Below are 24,530 nucleotides of genomic sequence, written 5' to 3' on the forward strand. Positions count from 1 at the left end.
TGTCTGTAGAGGTCTTTTCTGTGCGTCGCACACAGTCACACTGTCTATCACATCTTTGGCGAGGAGACACTGTAACTCTGAGTTTAAGACCGGCATGTCCCATTGAAACAAGGGGTTCTGAAAGGCTCATTGCCTCTCAAATGACAGCAGTGAATGACATATTTTACAATGTGATAATATCTTGAAATTTTGACTGGTGACCAGCAGACAGCATTAAATAATAAAATAAAATAAAACAAATCATGGGTAGACATGGAGATACAGTATATTCTTTATGAATAAAACATATTTTACCATTGGCAGCAACAGAATATTGTACAATCTGCCAGACTATGGTGATATATACCTGCTGCAGCTGCTATGCTAAAATCTTTGGAAGCACTTTGTCTGAGTGCCGTCCATTATTGCTGATTGATTTTACACACATTATTGTGATCTGTACCGAACAGTAGACATGATGGCTGTAGCACGCTGGAGACTGCCTTATACTTCTATATTAAAAAAAAAAAAAGTCTTGCCTCACATATTTCAGTACAGGACTTGAAACTTTTAAATACATGAATAGAACTATACAGCACTCCTTCCCTTCTCCTCTGGGAAAGATTGACATTGGTGGTCCTATTTTTCAAGCTGTGTATTAAAATGAAATTCCAAACTGTGTTAATTTAGTGGTCTTTTATCTGGTCCATTATTGTTTCTACTAATCAAAAATAACTGTTAAATCCAAATGATGTATTTTTCAGTATTATAATGTAATTTTCTCTCTCCACCAGGTGAAGAGTGTATTTCTTACTGTCCATCCTCCCAAGCTAAAGTCAGAATGAATTTAGAGACATACTGTCTAAAGGACTATGGTACGTCCTTAACACTACAGACAGGTGTGCTTCATTGAATAAACATCTTCATAATTTTAAATGCAATTTAAGGAATGAGGAATAACATTTATACTTTAAGTAAACATTTTGAGTTTAATTTTCCCCAAATCATTCTTAAGTTAACTATGTACACATATGTAAGAGACATACACTCACCTAAAGGATTATTAGGAACACCATACTAATACTGTGTTTGACCCCCTTTCGCCTTCAGAACTGCCTTAATTCTACGTGGCATTGATTCAACAAGGTGCTGAAAGCATTCTTTAGAAATGTTGGCCCATATTGATAGGATAGCATCTTGCAGTTGATGGAGATTTGTGGGATGCACATCCAGGGCACGAAGCTCCCGTTCCACCACATCCCAAAGATGCTCTATTGGGTTGAGATCTGGTGACTGTGGGGGCCATTTTAGTACAGTGAACTCATTGTCATGTTCAAGAAACCAATTTGAAATGATTCGAGCTTTGTGACATGGTGCATTATCCTGCTGGAAGTAGCCATCAGAGGATGGGTACATGGTGGCCATAAAGGGAGGGACATGGTCAGAAACAATGCTCAGGTAGGCCGTGGCATTTAAACGATGCCCAATTGACACTAAGGGGCCTAAAGTGTGCCAAGAAAACATCCCCCACACCATTACACCACCACCACCAGCCTGCACAGTGGTAACAAGTCATGATGGATCCATGTTCTCATTCTGTTTACGCCAAATTCTGACTCTACCATCTGAATGTCTCAACAGAAATCGAGACTCATCAGACCAGGCAACATTTTTCCAGTCTTCAATTGTCCAATTTTGGTGAGCTCTTGCAAATTGTAGCCTCTTTTTCCTATTTGTAGTGGAGATGAGTGGTACCCGGTGGGGTCTTCTGCTGTTGTAGCCCATCCGCCTCAAGGTTGTGCGTGTTGTGGCTTCACAAATGCTTTGCTGCATACCTCGGTTGTAACGAGTGGTTATTTCAGGCAAAGTTGCTCTTCTATCAGCTTGAATCAGTCGGCCCATTCTCCTCTGACCTCTAGCATCAACAAGGCATTTTCGCCCACAGGGCTGCCGCATACTGGATGTTTTTCACTTTTCACACCATTCTTTGTAAACCCTAGAAATGGTTGTGCGTGAAAATCCCAGTAACTGAGCAGATTGTGAAATACTCAGACCAGCCCGTCTGGCACCAACAACCATGCCACGCTCAAAATGCTTAAATCAACTTTCTTTCCCATTCTGACATTCAGTTTGGAGTTCAGGAGATTGTCTTGACCAGGACCACACCCCTAAATGCATTGAAGCAACTGCCATGTGATCGGTTGATTAGATAATTGCATTAATGAGAAATTGAACAGGTGTTCCTAATAATCCTTTAGGTGAGTGTATATGTATTTTCTAGACTGAACATAGCCATTCATCCCTTAGTTAAATTGTTTAAATTCATTAATTAAAACATCAACTTTTGTGTTCTATATAAGAAAAAAGTAATTCCTGTTTGGAACAACATGGGAGTGAGTGAATTATGACAGAATATAATTTTTGGGTGAACTATTTCTTATAATAATAACTCATAATCCCTTTTAGTCTAAATTCCTTTTCCCTGTTTTCTGTAATACTTCTTTCACAGTACTGAAAGTGCAGATGAAAAGTAAGGAACGTTCAGGTCCCTGGTGGCAGTTTTCTGTGCTGGTCCAGTCAGTTTTTCGCATGGGTTCTTCGCACGTAAAGCGAGGCCTTCAGGCACTCTGGGTTCCGGACCGGGACCTGACTTGTGGCTGCCCTGCACTTCAGGTGGGTCGAACCTTTCTCCTGATTGGTGCGCAGGAAAATGGGCGGAGCTGGGTCCCTGAGGAGCGGCGATTAGTTGCAGATCGCACTACGATGGCCCTGCTATGGAGGGAACACTGGAGCCCAAAATTAAGAGGCTTCCGAGGGCAGGACACCAGAGGAAAGTGCCTACAGGGAAACCACACTGCACAGAAGCACACTCACTCAAACTCAAATGAGGAATACACACCCCCACATCTTGAGAAACTGCAGTCTGAGCTACATGCAACACATAAACATACACACACGAAACACAAACAACATCAGTCAACTGTGCAATCCAGAGCATCAGACCTCACACACACGCACAAAAGAGGAGAGACTCACATGGACTTGCACGGAAAAGGCACACACAGAGAAAGACATCTTGAGCAAGAGGGGGACCGTAAGGCTGAAAATGGCAGTTTCAATGGCAGATTCCATCCATCTGCGTCCCCTACACCTAATTTTTTGCAGGAAATCCAGGGTCCTTTCTCAGGCACTTCAAAGACAGGTCATGCCAATGAGCAAGAGCAGTACCTCCCAACAGCATGTCCAACATGGTCACCCCGGCCTCTTGTCTGACAAAATGAGAGGTTATGAAAATGGGAGAGAAAAGGAGGAAAAGTGAAGAAGTTCTGCAGGTGGGTTTTGGCTCAAACAAATGCAGACAGTGAGGGATATTTCAGTTGTCAGCCCTCTAGTCCTGTGCTATATAGACTGTCTTCTACTCTGAGCCACTGAATCCACAGGCTTTGTTGTAAATATCCGTTTTTAGTGTATTGACACCTGGCACAAATTTAGACTGTTAAAACTGTTAGTTCACATGCTTTAGTCACTCATTATGCTATCATTAACACCATCCCGTTCAGTCTACACTGTTGTGCTGCATGGCCGTTCAGATTCACAGTTGATTTTATGTTTGACAGCCAAACACGGCAGACTGTTTTTGTTAGTATGCAAGACATACATTGTTTTTTAGTCAGCAGAAGACAGATTGTTCTGGACCGATCATTGACAAAAACATTGAGTGTGGGTAAACAATGTAGTAAGACTGCATAATATTCCTACAATAACTAAAGCAATCTTTTATGTGTTTATACATTTTTGTGTGCTGCAATGTCAAATTTAAAAATCACAATACACACTATAGCAATGAATTCACACTGTATACAGATGACATATAATATGGTGCCTTTTTAAGTCTTATTGTAATAAAATTAAAGCTATCATTCAACATGTTAGTGTTAAAAGCATTTGTGTATCAAAATGTAAGAGAACCTCTACGTTTTAATTCTGATTTACGTAACACTCTACCTCATAATAAATATTGTACACATTGTATAATGTTTATTCAATTTATAGTTGTTTTAATTATTTTCCCATTTAAAAGAATAGAAACTAAAAAAAGAATAGGAAAGAGAGAAGGGGCAAACTAACATGTTTAGTAATGCAAAGTAAAGAAAAAAGCTAGAAAGAAAGAAAGAAAGAAGCAAAAGCCAGGCAGCCAGTGATGCACCTGCTTCATTTGCACAGGAAACACCTGTTCCCTCTCTTCCTATCTGCCTGACTGACATTAATTGGTAAGAAATCTCCCCCAGCTAGCAGGAACTAACTGCTCTCTATTTGCCTTGCTCTGAGAATAATTTAGCAGGAAGTCTTGCTCACTAACTCTAATGCTGTAATATCCACATGTCATCTATTTTGTCTACCAGCCAAGTATGAGAATCAAAATAAATTCTTAACACTAACTGAGCCTACCTAGACACATAGTTGTGAGAAGAATTCTACATGGCATGTGTGACATTTTGACACAAAAGAAACAAGGAAAAAAAAAACACCTCTAAATTAAAGCAGACTGTCCTTGAATGATAGTAACACCCACCTCCCAATACATACACCCATGAACAAACATAGTGACTGCATGTTGGATAAACACTCTGAGTTCTGGACTGTTTACTGGCTGGCGAGAGGAATTTTTACAAGACACAAGGCAATACATAAGGAGCCAAACTTCAACAAGCTGCACCACACTCTCTCGCTTCCTTCTGTCCCTTCTCACAGGGCGAGTAATGATACCATTGAGTGAGTCTTGGTGTTTAAGCCTTCCTGAACATGCTGCTAACACACTCTTGTGCAAATCACGCACAAATACACATAGAGGCACCGGAAACTAGATACACACACGGCTTCTGTTAACCCGAGAGCAAGGAGGTCAATCCAGTTGATCCTTTGCATGCATGCCACTTATACGAACACATTGCGTCCATGGCAACAAGATTCCTGCTCTGCGTTACCTCTAATTAAACTGGTGCCATCTGTTGTATATAGAATACACTGGATCACTGTACAGCTCTCTATTACTCAAACCTACAAATGTATACAACATGTATGCAACCCTATGAGGTTGTATGGTTAACGTCAACAAATACAACTTCAAATAATCCATGATACTGGTTCAAGCTTTTTTGTCAAATTTTTGTCAAAAACTCTTCAAATCTTAATTAAGCTGACTGGGGTGTTATACAGTAGATCTATGGTACATTGCAGAAATGTTTCTCCCGTTGTTTTACCAGTATGATCCCATCATTTTTCATGGGGTTATTCTGTCCGTTACCGCCTGATTTCAAAATATGCCCCACACCTCAGTTTTCATTCAATCCCTTGAGAGGTACAGCCATTCCTAACGATGTCTGTGCTTCATTATGCTTTTTTCATTCAGTCCAGCATTTTCCTCTATTTATTCTAATGGCACAATACTTTCTGATTGTCCCATCTGGGTTAGCACTTTACCACAATAACCTGTTTTATTGGTGGCTGTCTAGTGTGCATAGGAGCACAGATTTCTTTCATACTGTAATCGGGGCATGTCTGGATGTTGTCACGGCAGTTTTGCTGCACTATTCCTGTTTGGAATGTTGGGAACGGGAGTGCTGGGATTATGGATCAAAGTCAAAATCAGGCAGGGGAGGGAGAGAGTCCCACTCTAGCCAGGTGGGGCCTGAGCTGAGGTCTAAAGCTACACCCAGCAATCTCAGAGGAGGTTAGGAAGCATGGATCTCTTTGAAGTGCTGGTTCAAATCATTGTAAACTTGGTCTTGTTGAAGCTGAACTGTAGATGATTGATTTACATGGAAGTGGAAGTTGGGAAAGACTGGTAGAGTTATTGGTGACCCCCACAAGTGTGAGTGTGTGAGAATTGGCCATCTGTGTTAGGATATTCCAAGTGGCTCACTTCACCTTTCTCTGCCCTCTAGGCCCACCCAGTTTCTGTTTCTTTGAGGTCCTAGACAATGAAGGTCTTAACGCACAACAAGAAAATACTTTCCTGTTCTGTCAAGTCTCAAAGGAGGTCAGGGTGGTGATGCACATTTTCTCTCCCACTCTGAGTAGCTACATTTTTATATGACACAGTGGTTGTTATCGTTATGATGTTTTAACCATTTGTTTAACAGTAGGGTGTACAGTACATAATCATACTTCATAAGTTATGGAAATGGAACACTTCAATTTGTCAGTAAATGAACAAAGTACTTGTTAGGTGTTGGTCATATTTTCTATATGAATCCTAAAGCTTCTAATCTTAAAACGACACCCATTTTGTTTTGGTCAAGTGAGTAGATATTAATTAATTGGATAATTTAGTTTTTTCAGTACAGAATGTGCTTAATATGTGCCAAAATATTTACAAATGATTCATTATTTAGGTGACCCTAGAGCAAGTGTATGTGTGATTTATTTTTCTCTCTGCGTGGCTGTTCCTAAATCTCAACATGTTCACATACTAAGATGAACTAGTTTTTAACGCAACAATATTGAATAAATACCGTTGTATCTACAAATTACATTGTTTTTGCTTATTTGTGAAATTAATAATTATTGCAGATATGAAGCCATTATCTTTGCATATACACACAGAAATACAAAAGCATTTTGGATGTTTTCTTGAAGAGTGACGCAGAGCTATAAATGCAAACATCCATGTGGGACACGGCATAGAGGCTATGCCATAGGCCCATCATTTAACCATAACAGGCCCTTAAATGTTTATTCAGTAATTATTTCCCCGTTAAAATTTTTTAATGCATGTATAAAATCAGTATCCAGTAACCTTATAAAAGCTGTTTTATTCTACATGGAGATGGTCCCCTCATGGGGGCTGCCATTTTAGAATCACATGACCAGCTGAACACTACTCTCTTAATCTCTGTAACCATCTTTTTTATTGGACACTTTCACTCTTGAATTAAATTAATCATAGCTGACTGTGAATAGTGAATTTCTACAATGGCATCTGCAACTTAAAACTATTGATTTTCAATGACGCTGCATCCACACCACTAGATGTCACTGTAAGTACAAGAGGACACAAGCAAAACGTTACTGAGTGCACCTTTAATCATACACTATAATATGGTCAATTCATGGAGATGCAAACTCATTTTAATGACATTTAACACCTGAATATAAAATATGATCAGTCAAATGACAGTGCTAAATTGACAGATATAAACAAATGGTTACAGATTTAAAGACCTCAAATTCTAGGTAGACTTGGAAAAGCAGACAGACAGGAGAATGGCTGTTTAAGTCTCATGGTTCTATCTCTTCGATGTCCAGAGGTTTAATAAGGAGAGCTTCTGGAAGGTTTTGACACTGTAGATAGTGATAAATCACATGAACCTATGGCCAGAAAAACAAAAACATACAAGTCAGGATGTGGATTCAATCAAGGTTTAGCCTTTCTTTAGCCTTACTAATTCCAGCCTAAACTTAGAATTGCCCTGCCAGAATTCTTAAAATAATCCAAATTTTTACTGTAAATAACTTTATTTAATCTTAATCATAACATCAGTCCTGACTATGTCTATAGTTCACCCAAAAATGAAATATTTGTCATCATTTAAATCAAATTCACTCAAATGCATATGACTCACTATTTACTTCCAATGCATTCATTTTCTATTAAATGAAAGGGAAAGTTGACAGAGTCCCCTTTTGTGTTCCACAAAGGAAAGAAAGTCACATGAAACATGTTTGGAGTACGAACATTTTTTGTGTTAACTATGCCTTTAATACTTAACATTGACTCGGAATTTGGAATTTATATTCTTCACATGTGAGTAAATGAAGAGAGGATTTTCATTTTTGGGTGAACTATCCCTTAATCTAAAACAATAAAACTAACACATATATATATATATATATATATATATATATATATATATATATATATATATATATATATATATATATATACTGGGTGTAAATAGACCCAATTTACGCTAATTTAGTGCAGAAAAGTTATGGTTGCGTATTTGAAGGCTATATGGAAAGGCAGGATGAAAATAAGGTGCCTTTTAAACTGTTTTGAGACCAGTTTCCTTAAGAGATCTATTCATACAAAAACACCGTGATTACGCAATTGCAAGACACCAAGTCAGAGTGTAGTCAGTGTTTCACTTCTTCTTATAAACAAAAACCCCAGACAACTAGTACTATATATAGAAAATGTCTCGGTTACTGTCGTAATCTCCATTCCCTTATGGATGGAACGAGACGTTGTGTCGATGTAGTGACACTAGGGGTTGCTCTTGGGAGCCCAAAAACATGCAAATTTTACTCGCCGATTCTCATTGGCCTATTCTCAAAGATTTGAGAAAAGGCCAATGAGAATCGGCGAGTAAAATTTGCATGCCACTCCCCCGGACATACGAGTATAAATGGGAGGAATGCAGAGTTCATTCAGGTATTGTGCTGAGGAACCAAGACAAGGTCCCTGACATTACAGCGGTGTAGTACATTATATGGCAAGAGGGACGGTTGTCCTTATCGGAATATCGCGGCGCCGTTTTGTGGTCCGTTCTGTATAACGCGGCCCATACGGCCTATTTCGCGGCCGACCCACCGGACCCCTCAGTTCTCCCGATGGCAGTCCCTAACATTCTGTCTAACATATTTTGTGTTCCACGGAATATAGTAGGTTAAATGGGTTTGGAACAACATGAGAGTAGGGAAATGACAAAATATTAAAATATGGCTGAGCTATCACTTGAAAGGGATAAAATTTAAATTTAAATTCTCTCATTATTTACTCACCCTCATGCCATCCCAGATGTGTATGACTTCCTATCTTCTGCAGAACACACATTATGATTTTTTGAAGAATATTTCAGCTCTGTTGGTCAGTACAATGCAACTGAATGGGTGCCAAAATATTGATGCTCCAAAAAGCACATAAAGGAATCATAAAAGCTCCAGTAGTTAAATCCATATCTTCAGAAGTGATATGATCGGTGTGGGTGAGAAACAGATCAATATTAATTTTTTGCTAGAAATTCTTCTCCCAGCACAGCAGGGTGTGATATGCAGAGAAGAATGTGAATCACCAAAAACACAAGAAGAAAATGTGACAGTGATCTGTTTCTCATCCACACCTATCACATCACTTCTAAAGATATTGATTTAACCACGGGAGTCTTTTGGATTACTTTTTGAGCTTTAAAGTGTAGGCATACATTCACTTTGTATAAACCAAAAGAGCTGAGTTCTTTTGAGTTCAGCAGATGAAAAAAAGTCATACACATCTGTCATAAGGGTTAGTAAATGATGAGATTTTTCATTTTTGGGTGAACTATCCCTTTATGAACTCCTTTCAGATCTGGATGAATTTGTCAATAAGAAGATAGGTTTGGAAAACTTTCTAGTAATTATTACGGTGAAAACGTGAACAATTTCCCAGAGGGACATTATATACGTATAATGCTGAAATATAAACCAAAACAAGATCATGCTTTATTAATGCCTACTTTCTCTATTTCATAGCTTTTAGTTCTTAGATCAGTTTATTTACAGTTTTCAGAGTCTAAAGAATTTAGATCATTAGTTCTGTACTGCAGTATCGCCGCTTCCGAGTCTCCCGAGAATGCTGTCTGTTCGCACTCCAGTTGTCAATCACACGTTTGGTAGAGAAAAATGCATTTATGCTTAACTTGGATGTTTACATGGATTTATACAGTTAATCAGCCTGAAGTAGCAGCGATATTTTCCAGTACACCCATGAGGGCATGGGGTATATGCGTAAATACTGCTCATGACATGTGGGACAAAGCGCACTGATATATTGCTGCACTGATTTAAAAATGTACACTTAAAAACTGATGTCACAAGAGCCCATATTTACAGAATCACCCTGAAAATGACACAGAAAAGCCTGCGTTATCATTAGATCCACAACTTACCTTAAGGCGTGCTGCCTTAAGTTGGATCTGCAACTTTAATCTTGAAATATCTGCTTGTCTTGGTGTTAAATGAAAGCATTGCATGACAAACCTATTATTATTTCACTGTGCAGAGTGAAGGAAGTGTTTCACTTAGTTAGAAGAGCATGATGCTGCAGCAGTAATGGACTCATCTTGAGTGACAGTCTGTGACAGCGCACGCAGCTGTGTGAACTTCCACTGTCGTAAAAGTCCCATTCAATAATCTCTCAATAAATTAGACATTAATTAAAATTAAACACAGTAATGTAACGACAGGAAAGCCACCCATTGTAACGAAGTAAAAGTAATATGTTTTCATTCGAAATTTCAGGGGTGAAATGTCACCGGAGAATCTGGATAAACTGACAGCTAGACTGTCAAGGATCTGTAAAGCTGTCATTGCTGCACGTGGAGGATTTATTGATGAGAACTCTTTGAAGTAGTTTAAGAAGTTCTGATAATTTATTTCAAATTGTGATAGTAATTTTTCACATTATTAGTGTCCTGACTGATACATTATGATCATTTGAATGCCACTTTGTTGAATGAAAGTAATAATTATGTTCCATAAGAGCAAAATCTGTGCATTATTCAAATTATTTTGCCCCCACCATATATTTTAATGAAAGGGCTACAATAACATACCTGAACCTCCACTTCTTGAGAAATGTCAACACGGTCCACTGGAGGGCGCAAGAGGCTGGGGCCAAACACTGTGGCCAAATTACTCAAAGGCATTTTATTCTGTTCCTGCCTCTCTGCCACACTGAGGAAGACCAAAAGAGAGAATGTCACCACATGCAAAAGAGAGAGAGAGAGAGAGAGAGAGAGAGAGAGAGAGAGATTAAGCAAGGAAATATAAGACAGGAAGAAGAGAGCGAGAAAGAGACCATTATTCTATAAATAATTAGAAAATATATATATTTACATAGATAAGAAACGCAAGTCAAAATCACAGCACAGGAAGGTATGTACCGTCTCAGGTGGTGTAAGAGGAAGAGAAGAGTGTTGCGGTTTACATCTGGTAGGTCCTTCAGTGAAGTCTGCATAGTGTTTGCCCTGAGAATTGGATCAGCAATGTCTGCCACAGTGGGATAGAGAGAGAGTTTGTCATGGTACATTTTACCTCATGTATCCTCTATATTATCTGTTCTCAAACTGTATGTAGTACTTTTGAATGTGTGCTGGTGTGTTTATGTGTGTGTGAGGCTCACCCAGTGCATCTGAGAGATCTTGAAATTGCTCAGAGGGAATAAGTGATAAAGGAAGTTCTCTAAAGTACAGCTTCAGAGTGCCTGACACTGTATTAACATCGACACTCCTCAGTTTACTCACTGCCTCACGGAAATCTACACAGAGTGGGAATAATACAAAGAATTATAAAAAATATTACATACTCAGTCTCACTGTTTCATCAATGTTACAAACATGTAATGTTTATTGTGTTTATGTATATTTTAGAGATAAATACTGTGAGACTTTGTTCATACAGACACACACTCACTAGTGTTGAATGCATGTTTGAGAGCTTTTATCTCACTACTGGCTCCTGAGATTCTGTAGATGCCCTCTTCATTTAGACCCCTCCTCTCAACCTCCTCCACACAGGAACGGACAATGTGAGGAACCAGCACACCTTCTTGCCTGCACACACACACACACAAGTAGTGTTTCCATGTTTTATGGGGACTTTCCATAGACATAATGGTTTTTATACTGTACAAACTTTATATTCTATCCCCTAAACCTAACCCTACCCCTAAACCTAACCCTCACAGAAAACTTTCTGCATTTTTACATTTTCAAAAAACATAATTTAGTATGATTTATAAGCTGTTTTCCTCATGGGGACTGACAAAATGTCCCCACAAGGTCAAAAATTTCGGGTTTTACTATCCTTATGGGGACATTTGGTCCCCAAAAATTGATAAATACACGCTCACACACACACACAAAAAGTATTAAACATGGAAAACCTTGACCTTTGCCACCTTAAATTTTAATTTTCTTTTTCCTTTTATGATGACAAAACACCTTTATTTCTACAATTCCTACAACACGAGAAGCATGGCAATATGTGAAAACTTCAAAAACTTAAGCGTATTTAATAAATATAGCAAAATATTCTTAATGGTAAAATACTCTGTAGTACTACTAATTATTGTAAACTCACTTTGTCACTTGTCCAATCTGCACACCAAACACTGGCTCTTGTACCAGACGGGTGGAGCTAGGAGCCTCAAGAGGGTGTGGTAAGTACTTGATTGACAAGTTTAATTCAACTTGACCCAAAGTACAAGTGATTTTCTTCCACTTCTTATATATGTTGTCAGAGTCTAGCTGTAAAGCATACATACATGTCATTATACGGTATGTATCACTTTACAGTAATATTTAAAAATACTTTACAGACTGAACCAAAATAATAAATAAATTACCCCAAGAAATATAAGTGCTTGTAAAAATGTATTGATGACAATAAAATTATTCTTTGTTACTAATGTTACTTTAAAGATAATGTTTTGGACAATAGTATTATTGAAACTGGCCTGTTTACGCCTGAACTTGTGTTGTTCTTAACACTAAACAATGCAAGTTCTCTTGTGAACGTGTGTGCAACACGCAAGCTTCTTTCATGCACTCATAAATGCAGGTTTCAAGCAATATGAGTATGAGTAAATGTTTACGGAATTAGCATTTTTGGGTGGGTATCAAAAAGCACACAAATAGATGACAAAGTATGTGAACTCACTTTAAACACAGCTCTGCCCAAGATGACATCCTGTGTGTCACTCTCAGACTGAGATACAAACACTAGGAATAGCTGCTGAGCTCCGTCCACTTGAAACACTAGCTCCTATAACATCACACAAATTTCATTTCAGCTCAAATCAAACACCATAGTCTGCACAATATGATTTCTAAAGATGCATAATGGTTGTGGACCCCTCACCTCATCCCATTGTGGTGTCAGACAGAACGTTGAAAGGCAGGTTTGTTTTCGTCTGTCATAAAACTCAAAACCATCGACTTCCACACACACGTAGGCACCTGCAAACACAACAATGACATAGAGAGGTCATTTGAAAGAAAGACATTTGTTTCTTTCCTAGGCATACATACTGTGGAATTTAAATTGATAGATGTTCATTTATTTACTGATAAATGAACATAGTTTGTGTTTATTTGTTTTGTCTAAGGCTCATTTAGGTAAATAATTTAGCTGTTGTGTTACTATGGCGACATATTTTAGTAAAGGCTATATGTGATTCATATATAGGACAGATCGCATGTGATGAGTTTGTGGGTTGGATCTGTGGCTCTTAAACTTCCATCCAGCTACAGTAAAAGGCATTGTGTGTTTTGTCACTCTAACAAGGTTCAAATGGGCAAGGAGGAGGTAGGAACCGGCTGAACAATCAAAGTAATATCTTAATAGGAACTTAAACAAAAAGACACAAAAACATAAGCGCACACATGGCAGCTGCATGTGGCTCTCTCTCTCTCAAACTGCCAAATTAACACTCCTCCCTACTTTGCCTAAGGTTGGGGAACCCCTGGCATGATGTTCATGGAGGGGGGGGTACCAATCCCCACCTGCTGGCAGGCTTTTCCCCGCCCCACTAGGGCTGGGGAGGGGGACAAGGGGAGGGGGAAAAAAAGAGGAGAGGTGTGGAAAAGGGCAAGGCGGAGTGACAGTGAGAGAGAGAGAAAAAAAACTTGTTCCCAGACTTGCCATTGCCTGGCAAGGACTCCATGACAGTGCATCACTCCTTCGTCGCAGGCTCTGGCACCAATGTAACAAGGTTCAAATGGGCAAGGAGGAGTTGGAAACCGGCTGAACAATCAAAGTAATATTTTAATAGGAACCTAAACAAAAAGACACAAAAACAAAAACACACATGGCAGCTACATGTCTCTCTCTCTCTCTCTCTCTCTCTCTCTCTCTCTCTCTCTCTCTCTCTCTCTCTCTCTCTCTCAAACTGCCGTATTCTGCTACACTTATCCCTCTCCTCAACTGATTAGCCCAATTGGGGCCAGGGGTGGTAGCATGGCCTGGCCCAGCCCCGCCCTCCTCCTCGTCACAGACACTTACTACACAGGTGTTGTAGACCACACGCCGAATGAACCATCACATATATGCTCCCACACTCTCTTGAACACTCATCTGTGAAAGACACAAATTAGGAGAGAGAGAGAGAATGTGTGATTTTGAGAAAAGTTTTTATGTATAAAATGCAGAAAGAAACACCAAGATGAGCTTTACTGGGTTGAACACGGTGAATTGGAGGTTGTTGAGTCATTCTGAGTTTGATACAGGAACTAGTGACAGACAGCAGATCTGGAGGAACTGTTTCATTACCTATGAAACAAGGATAATAATCATGCAATCATTCTGCAGAACACTTTATGGCTTGCCGATGAGGATGAACTCACTTTTTCCACTCTGTTTCTCAATGGCCTCTTTCCACTCATCCAGGTCATATAAAGAATAAAGCCGGATTGTGTGACTCTGGAAAGAGAGAAAGGTGTTTTTCCACAAGCAGATGAAACAAAGGCTTGCCATTGGCCTCTGTTCACTAATTAGAAGGGGGCTGCATTGGAGCGTATTGTGAAAAAATCTATTCAAATAAACTTGAATTTAAAAAATAAAGAAGAATTTAGTTTCAGTGTGTGTAAGAAACAGAGAGGATCTGCAAGTGTTCCCATTAGACAGTGTGCGGTCTCACCTTTCCATTGGGGCTGTGTAGATCTAAAGTAAAAGATGGCGTGTGTGTTAAGAGCCAGAGCTCACACTCTTCAAGCTTCCTCCTCAAACGCTCAACTGCACGTGAGACTGATCCCTTGTATCCTTTCTGTAACAAACAAACACACACACACACACACACACACACACACAACACAGAGTTAACTAGCTATCTAAGTTGGGACTTCCCATTGCCTTTTGCTTTTAAATTAACCCAAATTAAAACTAAGCCTAACCCAAAATCTAACCCATAATGTAAAACTTCTGCATTTGTAGTTCCCCTTCTGTCACATACTCACTCAACGTTGTGTCGGTTGTAGTGACACAAGGGGTTCCTTCAAAGAGCCTTGCATACCTCTGATCTTGAACTTGAGAAAAGGCCAATATCAAATTGGCAGACAGAATTTGCATGCCCTGCCCCCGGACATACGGGTATAAAGGGAGCGGGCGAGCGAATGCCAGACAGATTTTTTCTTCAGAGCCGAACGGTTGTGTGATCAGTGAGCTGTGTGACACATGACTGCTTCCCCCACCTCTGCAAGAGAGCGCTTCGACAGCGCTTCACCTCTAAAAGTGTTTGATTCTGGTAAAAGAGCAACATACACAAGTGAGCGTTGAACGTCCTATTCAGGAAGCGTCTAATTAAAAATGCCCTTCCGCCGCTGGATGCAGTCAATTTCTCTCCACTTCTGATGGTCATAAAAGCTGTCTCGTGTGCCTGGGCTGCGAACACACGCAGGCAGCGTTTTATGAATGGTTTATGTTCTCAGTGCGAGAACATAGCCATGGCAACATTGCGGTCGCGGCTTTCTTTTCTCATGAGAGAAAGCCACTTCAGCCGCCCCCCACATCGTTCCTTCTTCCCACTGGATTGAGGATGACCCGCTTTTTGAGGTGATTCGGAGGATGACGACGGGCTTGGTTTCGCCGGGTAAAACCCCATGAACCACCCGCCCCCCGGCACGCTTGCTTGCTACCGTCCGAGCTCAAGATGAGTGAAAACGACCAGCCGGCATTCTCCTTCGAGCCCCCGGAATTGGATAACGATTTTGCCGCTGCATCGGAGAGCGTCACAGCGGCGTCTGATGCTGATGACTCGCCTGGGCTGCCACCTTTGGGTCCGCTTGCCCAGTCTGATCCTGACGCATGGATGTCCGCTATGCTTACCCGGTTCTGCGGGCCAGGGCACCGCTCATAGCCACGCCCCCACCCCCGGTACTTTTCTTCCCGGAGGTGCATGACAAGCTTTTACTGCCCTTTTACTGCCCAGAACCAACCTCCTCGTCCGCTCTCACTACCATGGACGGTGGGGTGGCCCATGGGTATGATCTGCACTCTGCCACCAACCTCGCTCTCAGAGCTACCAAGGTCACAGCACAAGCACTAGGCTGGGCGATTGCCACCCTCATGGTCCAGGAACGCAATCTATGGCTGAACTTGTTCGAGATAAGCTATGTTGACAAAGCCTGCTTCCTCAATGCCCCGTCTCCAAGTTCGGTCTCTTTGGCGACACCGTCGACGACTTCGTCCAGCAGTTCTCGGCGGTGAAGTAACAGACGGAGGCCATCTCCCACATCATGCAGCCGTCATAGCGCAGGCTGTCCCCTGTATGCCCCCCATCTCCAGGACCCCCTCTAGGGCCCCTAAAACCCCTAAGCCTTCATGAGACGGTGCACCTAGGATGCCAGACATTTGCTCCGGAACTGGTAGGAACACCACTCCGTCCCCCAGCGGAGGACCGGGAGGAGAATCCTCAGTTCTCCCATTTTCTTCGCCGCACCCCCCTTTGGCTGCGGTACCCAAATTGTCAATAAAGGGAAATTCCCTCACTTCCTGCGCCTTTCTCACGTCACCCTGGCACCAAAAACATGCAGTCCCGGCTCCCCCGGACGCGGCCATCTCGCCTCTAGACCCACGACTCCCCAGCCCCGGCAGGCCAGTGCTGACGAGTCTCGAGGACGTCCCTGCAGAATCGCCTCCTCTGTCTATAACCCGCCCCCTGCCGTGTGTGGGGAGCAAGGTAAGTGCGTCCAAACGATCGTCCCGTTAGTGCCCCTTGCATGGAGCTTAGACGTATGGCTTGCGCTTCCAGCCTGTCGCGATAGCTAGCCAGGACCATCCGACTTGGCTACACGATTAAATTCGCCAGGCTCCCGCCTCGTTTCAGCGGTATTCGCTCCACGCCAATGCGCAGCGAAAACACCAGCAACTTACGAGCAGAGATTTCCACTCTGTTACTCAAGGACGCGATAGAGCCTGTCCCTCCAGCCAAGATGAAGAAGGGTTTCTACAGCCCTTACTTCATCGTACCCAAAGGAAAGGTGGTGGGTTGCGACCAATCTTGGACTTAAGAGTTCTCAACCAGACTTTACACAGACTCCCGTTCAAAACCTATCTTGCATTTGGCATCAAGATTGGTTCGCAGCGGTAGACGTGAAGGACGAGTACCTCTACGTCTCCATTCTACCTCGACACCAGCCCTTCTTATGGTTCGCATATCAGTACAAGGTCCTCCCCTTCAGCCTGTCCCTGTCCCCTCGCGTCTTCACCAAGGTCACAGAGGCAGCCCTTGCCCCGCTACAGGAAGTGGGCATCCACATACTCCACTACTTTGATGACTGGCTCATCCTAGCGCACTCTCGAGAATTAGTATGCGCCCAAAGGGACCAGGTGCTTAGGGCTTCAGGTCAACTGAGAAAAAAGTAAGCTCTCTCCGGTTCAGAGCATCTCTTTTCTCCGTTTGGAGTTAGACTCAGTCTCAATGTCAGCATGCCTAACAACCGAGTGCGTGCAGTCAGTGCGCTGCGGCACACACCGTGTGTTTATCACCCCTTCCTGCCATCAGACTTTCAACCCTTGGACAGACCTCTGTTTTCTGCGGACAGGTGTCCCCCTACAGCAGGTGTCCAGACGTGTCGTGGTCACCACAGACGCCTCTCAACTGGGTTGGGGCACCGTGTGCTACAGGCACGCAGCCGCTGGCTCATGGATGGGGCCCTGCCTGCATTGGCACATCAACTGCCTCGAGTTGTTGGCTGTAATGCAAGCGAAGCTGCCCCGGGAGGAGGCAGACCCAGCCTCTTCGTTGCTGTGTCCGATATGTGCTTTGCGTACCCATGTGGACCGCATGCAGGGCTCTCGATGCTCTGAGCAGCTCTTTGCTTTGGCGGACGGCGGAAAGGGAACGCTGTCTCCAAACAGAGGTTAGTTAATTGGGTTGTTGACGCTATTTCCCTAGCCTATCACACCCAGGCCGTGCCTTATATTAAGTCTCTGTATTAACCATTTGTCCTGTTGAGTTTTTTGTTCTAATTTTTTCCCAGATTAGCCATTTTCTTCCAGCTATTTCTGTGATTTTATCACAAAAACTATAGCTTGGTCATAATTTGCTCAAAATAATGGAATCTTTGTGCTACCCTCCAATCCCCATTTTAAACATCAAATTAGCTTTGTCTGGCTCAACCATACTACTAGGCCGAATCAGAAATTAACTTTACGATTGCAGGGAAATATTTGCCCTCTGCATTGGATTTTCTGGGGCATTTTTACCATTATGATGCCATTTGTTTTCTAAACATATAAACAGTATATAAACAAAGTGAGAAACTGTTTCTCACCCCTACCAATCATATCACTTCTGAAAATATGGATTAAAACACTGGAGTCGTATGGATTCCTTTTATGCACCCAATAACATGCATTATATGGGCCTACAGGGCTGAAATATTATTCTAAAAATCATAATTTGTGTTCTGCAGAAAAAAGAAAGTCATAAAATCTTGGATGGTTTGAGGGTGAATAAATGATGAGAAATTTTTCATTTTTAGGTGAAAAATCCCTTTCATTTCTGACCCTGTAGGGGTGTAAATAGTTGTGTTGTGTGGCCAGTGCTATTTACATGGATATAAATAGTTCCTCCATTAAAGTATTTGTTCCTTATTTGTTTAAATGACTACGATCTCCACAGATACCACATGCAAAATCTACTGCCTTACCATGTGTTGTTGGAGTGCTTGTTTGAGCTGGTACATTTTGTCTCTGGTTTTGCTGATTTTCATTTGGCATTCTGATGACTGCTGCTGTTCAGCTGCCCACTGCAGCTTCAGGCCAACCAATGGCAGGTACCAGCAAAACCTGTACTGTGCTTGCCTTCTGTACAAATAAACACACATTAAGCACTCACACGTTCGCTCATTTGTAATTGACAGAAATTCCAAATGATGATGTATGAAGTAGGTTATCATATGTTCAGTGAGCTTAGTGGAAACACACCCTGTACTTGTCAGTTTGACACACAGCAGTAGGTCTGTGTACAGAAAGAGATGTCTCAGACTGTGCCCACTCTCACACACATCCACCACAAACCCATCACGCATCAGTTGACGTCTCTGTAGTGTGCACATGCACCCACACAAACACACACACACAAACACAAATGAGTATGTTTGAAACCTTCAAATTGGCTTAATATATGAATGTTATTGTTATACAGTGCATCCGGAAAGTATTCACAGCGCTTCAATTTTTTCCACATTTTATGTTACAACCTTACTCTAAAATGGATTATATTAATTATTTTCCTCAAAATTCTACAAACAATACCCCATAATGACAACGTGAAAGAAGTTTGTTTGAAATCTTTGCAAATTTATTAAAAATAAAAATGAAACAAATCCAAAATTGAGCTCAGGTGCATCCTGTTTCCACTGATTATCCTTGAGATGTTTCTACAGCTTGATTGGAGTCCACCTGTGGTAAATTCAGTTGATTGGACATGATTTGGAAAGGCACACACCTGTCTATATAAGGTCCCACAGTTAACAGTGCATGTCAGAGCACAAACCAAGCCATAAGGTCCAAAGAATTGTCTGTAGTCCACCGAGATAGGATTGTATCGAGGCACAGATCTGGGGAAGGGTACAGAAAAACTTCTGCAGCATTGAAGGTCCCAATGAGCACAGTGGCCTCCGTTATCCGTAAATGGAAGAAGTTTGGAACCACCAGGCCAAACTAAGCGATCGGGGGAGAAGGGCCTTAGTCAGGGAGGTGACCAAGAACCCGATGGTCACTCTGACAGAGCTCCAGTGTTTCTCTGTGGAGAGAGGAGAACCTTCCAGGAGAACAACCATCTCTGCACCAATCAGGCCTGTGTGGTAGAGTGGCCAGACAGATGCCACTCCTCGGTAAAAGGCACATGACAGCCCGCCTGAAGTTTGCCAAAAGGCACCTGAAGGACTCTCAGACCATGAGAAACAAAATTCTCTGGTCTAATGAAACAAAGATTGAACTCTTTGACCTGAATGGCAAGCATCATGTCTGGAGGAAACCAGGCACCGCGCATCACCTGGCCAATACCATCCCTACAGCGAAGCATGGTGGTGGCAGCATCATGCTGTGGGGATGTTTTTCAGCGGCAGGAACTGGGAGTCTAGTCTGGATCGAGGGAAAGATGAATGCAGCAATGTACAGAGACATCCTTGATGAAAACCTGCTCCAGAGTGCTCTGGACCTCAGCTGGGGCGAAGGTTCATCTTCCAACAGGACAATGACCCTAAGCACACAGCCAAGATAACAAAGGAGTGGCTACGGGACAACTCTGTGAATGTCCCTGAGTGGCCCAGCCAGAGTCCAGACTTGAACCCGATTGAACATCTCTGGAGAGATCTGAAAATGGCTGTGCACCGACTCTCCCCATCCAACCTGATGGAGCTTGAGAGGTCCTGCAAAGAAGAATGGGAGAAACTGCCCAAAAATAGGTGTGCCAAGCTTGTAGCATCATACTCAAAAAGACTTGTTGGTGCTTCAACAAAGTATTGAGCAAAGGCTGTGAATTCTTATGTACATGTGATTTTTTTTTTTTTTTTTCATTTTTTATTTTTAATAAATTTGCAAAGATTTCAAACAAACATCTTTCACATTGTCATTATGGGGTATTGTTTGTAGAATTTTGGGGAAAATTATGAATTTAATCCATTTTGGAATAAGGCTGAAACATATCGAAATGTGGAAAAAGTTATGTTTGGCGCTGTTAATACTTTCCGGATGCATTACATGCTGTACATGCCATTTAAGGTGTTTGTGGGTACCTCTCCTCTGCTAAGCATGACAGCCCTTTTACACTGTGATCTTTCGTTGACCCCAGACAGAAAGCTGCCGGAGAGACGAAGTGATTCCTGCAGTGAGACACTGTCAGGATGATCGGGAGGCGTGTGCTTCAAGAGGTCCTAAAGAGGACAGAAAAGGACATTAATAAATCCATGACCATGAATTAAAATGTATAAATACATGCAGGGAGAAATTATCTTAAACAGAGTCTCACATGCAATACAAGGGTGGTTTTCATCACTCTGTCTAACGGTTTATACAGGAGAGCTAGGAGAGGAAAGAAAGAAAGAATGAAGGAAGGAAGGAAGGAAGGAATTAACTAATGCATGAATGAATAATGAATGCACAAACAAATGCATGAATGAATGACCCCAGAGATGTATTCAAATTCAATAACAGAAACTAAAAATGTAACTATTTACCTTCAAAGGTGTATTTAGTTTTGACATTATCTGACCCTTTGGATGACATCATGCTCTAAAAGATAAACAAAGGATTTTGTGTAGTTTCTCTTAAACACAAAGAGATCATAAAAAGGAAAGAATAGAAGACCTCTGCAAGTGTCCTGAAACGCTGGTCTGACTGCATACACTTCTGCACAATCTTCACCGCATTCTCATAGTTATCAATGAAGCCCCGATACACTCCTAACTGGTTGACCTAAAAATTGCATTACAATAAAGACTCCAATCATAGTTATTAGGATGAATCTGGGATGAATGTATTCTGTAAACTGATGCAACCAAATATGTTTAGAATGTTTTAAATCATTAATTGCTTTAAACATACCACATTACACTAAATGATGCATCAGGAGTGAATTTAGGATGATCAATTATGACAGCTGTGTACTGCTAATTGTTTCATAACATGAACAAAAATTTTTTGCATATAAGGTTAAAAGACAAACTCACAAACTTGAGAAAAAGGTCTCCCACAGACAACTGAGGGTCCCCCTGGTAAAGCTGCACTAGGCCTTCCTCCATCCCCAGGCCTTGTTGTAAGGTGAGTCCCTGATCCAGTCCTTTAAATGGATGTAGCCTAGTCCTAAAGCTGGTGTAGAAGTCTTTATGCAGATCTCTAAGCTCAGGAATTTGATAGAACACTGTCCGAACCTGCTCAGTGGACAATACAGGTTGAGACGTACCTGCTGTTGCCTTCAGAGCTTTCATGGGCTGGAGAGAAAGAGATAAATAGAATGAATGAATACAGATGTATGTCAAGGAAGGACAGAAGGATTATAAGTTGATAAAAGAATTTGAAATGTAACTGACACTGGCTAAACAAGGCCACATTCATTTTAATAAAATGTATTATGTATATGGATAGTTTACCAGCTTTCTAACTGTCATGCCATCACAGATATGTATGACTTTCTTTTTTTCTGTAGAACACAAATTAAGACTTTTTTTTAAGAATTTTACAGCTCTGTTGGTCCTCACAATGCAAGTGAATGGGTGCAAAAATGTTGATGCTTCAAAAAGTACATAAAGGCATAATTAAAGTAATCCACAAGACTGCAGTGGTTAAATCCATGTCTTCAGAAGTGATATGATAGGTGTGGGTGAGAAACAGATCAATATTTATGTCCTTTTTTGCTAGAATTTCTTCTCCCTACCCATTATGGGGCGATATGCATGAAGAATTTGAATCACCAAAAACAAAAGAAGAAGAATGTGAAAGTTAAAGTTAAAGTGGAGATTGACTGAGCAGAAAGGAGAAATTATAGTTAAAAAAAGGACTTAAATATTGTTGACACATCTGGGATGACATAAGGGTGAGTAAATGGGTAAATGGGTTCATTTTTTGAGTAAATTATACATAAAAGATTAGAAAATCTAGACGTAACTGTCTGGAAATCTCACATTCTTTCTACACATTTCACAACAACATCAATTAAAATTATTCACTTAAAATCATGTTAACACGCATATTGTTTACGTATTTAGGCTATACTTTTGAAACAGTGAGTATTTTAACATATACTGTTTGGCCCTCATTCACTTCCATTGTAAGTGCCTCACTGTAGTCCAGATATTTATTTATTTATTATAAGGAAAAGGAGGAACAAGTCGAAATACATTTTTGTGTTAATTAACATTATGCCACAAATGCTATCAGTTGAATTAAACTTGTATTGAACCCGCAATATTCCTTTAAGCAATAACCTTTTATGTTGTATAGCAGTAAAAGCTTTTATTTTGTACAAAAGCAGCCTGTTAAGTTAAAATTGAATGTGAACGTCTACCCATTTCTTCTTCAGAACTGGTTGAGGAACATGATATTTTTTATCTAGATACCTATTCTGTACAGTATGACAACATTATGCCATCCTGGATTTTTTTGGACACTAACGTTTAATGATAACCAGTAATAGTCGGACTATAACGGGAAGCAATACTTCACTAAGAGAAACAGAAGTAGCCTACAGGAAGTAACGTTCTAATTCTAAATATAATTTAAATAACGTGTTTTGGAAACTGGTGGAGAAGTGTATAAGAAGTAAAACTGATGGAATTGATCTTGAGAAAAACATCCTTTTGAAGAAAACCAAAGGCTGCTTTCACTCTCAGACACATTTGTTTGCATGTATTGCAATATAACAGAAGCAGTTAATTTGCTAACTTGCCATCCAAGCTAGAAATAACATATCTTTCTTTTATCTCTGATGTTCATTCACAGTCTTACACCACGTGCGGTCATGTAGCTTTCAGTTACATCTTGAGGAAGTGTTTAGGCCAGATGGTTGTGTGAATTCATGTTGTCCACTGACAAATAATTCGCATACCGTAGAATAAGTGTGTGTGCACATTACCGTGAGCAGTGTCTCTAGCTCTGTCAGGTAGATCTCCTCACTGATTAGAACCCCTTTCAGAACCACCAGTCTCTTCTGAAGCAGGTCATCTGGGTTACTGGGTGTCTGGAAAAAGCATTGGCCTCAGGTCTTAATACTAAGCAGTGATCTTACTGATCAATCACATCACTCAAATAACTCATCAAGGAGAATAACTAACAACATAAGCAAAAACTCACAGATATAGCAGTCAAAACTGTTTATCATCAAATATTCATCTGGTGTAAAAGTTCGCCTTGCAGACTTACTGGAGAAGATGGCAAGTGTGGTTCAGACTCCAGAAGGTTGTAAGGAACCCAGACTGTCTCCTCACTGAACACATCCTCTAATAAGGCAGAATTCACGATTTTGTCCTCTGCTACTGTCAAAAAAAAGCATAACACAATAGTAGTTGACCAACAGCTAATTGTCAACTGAGCACAAAGTGGGTTTTATTAATTCGGTCATTGTTACATTCTTGGTAAAGAAAAATGAATAAAGAAAAATGTAACCAAACCATTTGAATAATATGGTCTTACCAGGTGAGAGGCTATAGGATCTGAGATATTCCACTGCTTCTGTGTAGAGCTCCATCATGCCTGGAGGAGTGTGTCAGTGCACAGGGCTACTGCTGGTCTGTAATGAGTATCCTTTCGTTTCACACATTGACTGTCGTTTGTGGTGAACAAGCTTGCATTCTTCCTGCTTCTCAGAAAGTGTGATGATAAATGGGCTAAAGCAGGGAGGAAGTCTCGTGTTCAATAAAAAAGTTTTATTTCCATTGTTCAATATAACAGGAAGCAATATCTGCTCACATCTGAAAATTACTATATGTAATCTAAGCACCCTGGACAGTACACAAATGATTATATTCATATAATCAGATTAGGATAAAAAAGATTAGGACAGTATGCAA

The 24,530-nt window shown here is 40.9% G+C and overlaps 2 protein-coding genes across 4 annotated transcripts; one reads left to right on the top strand and one right to left on the bottom strand.

Moving 5' to 3' along the window:
• The first annotated feature begins 778 nt into the window (after positions 1–778).
• Positions 779–6,015, top strand: LOC127643927 (uncharacterized). Of its 3 annotated transcripts, XR_007970603.1 has the most exons (3): positions 779–878; positions 2,489–3,311; positions 5,925–6,015. XR_007970603.1 is itself a non-coding variant. In XM_052126882.1 (2 exons), the coding sequence occupies exons 1-2, from the start codon at positions 821–823 to the stop codon at positions 3,250–3,252; spliced, it is 822 nt and encodes a 273-aa protein (XP_051982842.1). In that variant the 5' UTR covers positions 779–820; the 3' UTR covers positions 3,253–3,976. The 3 variants fall into 3 exon arrangements, 2 of the variants coding, with proteins under 2 accessions (XP_051982842.1, XP_051982844.1); XM_052126882.1 differs by lacking the exon at positions 5,925–6,015 and having other exon boundaries at positions 2,489–3,976; XM_052126884.1 differs by lacking the exon at positions 5,925–6,015 and having other exon boundaries at positions 779–854; positions 2,489–3,976.
• A 1,115-nt stretch (positions 6,016–7,130) lies between these two features.
• Positions 7,131–24,268, bottom strand: LOC127643824 (active breakpoint cluster region-related protein-like). The gene is made up of 22 exons (XM_052126735.1): positions 24,154–24,268; positions 23,884–23,996; positions 23,597–23,701; positions 21,696–21,956; positions 21,334–21,441; positions 21,204–21,258; positions 20,996–21,048; positions 20,763–20,900; positions 18,949–19,064; positions 18,672–18,828; positions 14,660–14,785; positions 14,367–14,442; positions 14,197–14,292; positions 14,026–14,097; positions 12,883–12,980; positions 12,682–12,786; positions 12,103–12,269; positions 11,434–11,573; positions 11,144–11,278; positions 10,905–11,010; positions 10,575–10,695; positions 7,131–7,350 (listed from the first exon to the last, which is right to left on the bottom strand). Exons 1-22 carry the CDS (start codon positions 24,209–24,211, stop codon positions 7,261–7,263), a joined length of 2,496 nt encoding a protein of 831 aa, XP_051982695.1. The 5' UTR covers positions 24,212–24,268; the 3' UTR covers positions 7,131–7,260.
• Positions 24,269–24,530: the final 262 nt, after the last annotated feature.

Source organism: Xyrauchen texanus, chromosome 1 (genome assembly GCF_025860055.1).
Source record: "Xyrauchen texanus isolate HMW12.3.18 chromosome 1, RBS_HiC_50CHRs, whole genome shotgun sequence".
Classification (NCBI taxonomy): Eukaryota; Metazoa; Chordata; class Actinopteri; order Cypriniformes; family Catostomidae; genus Xyrauchen; species Xyrauchen texanus.

Coding starts and splice junctions, on each gene's coding strand:
- LOC127643824 (XM_052126735.1), bottom strand. CDS start 24,211: ATGATGGAGCTCTACACAGAAGCAGTGGAATATCTCAGATCCTATAGC. Junction 21,259..21,333: donor GTTTCAGGACACTTGCAGAG/GTCTTCTATTCT, acceptor TTTATCTTTTAG/AGCATGATGTCATCCAAAGG. Junction 7,351..10,574: donor CTCAAGAAGTGGAGGTTCAG/GTATGTTATTGT, acceptor TTCTGGCCATAG/GTTCATGTGATTTATCACTA.
- LOC127643927 (XM_052126882.1), top strand. CDS start 821: ATGAATTTAGAGACATACTGTCTAAAGGACTATGGTACGTCCTTAACA. Junction 879..2,488: donor GTCCTTAACACTACAGACAG/GTGTGCTTCATT, acceptor CTTCTTTCACAG/TACTGAAAGTGCAGATGAAA.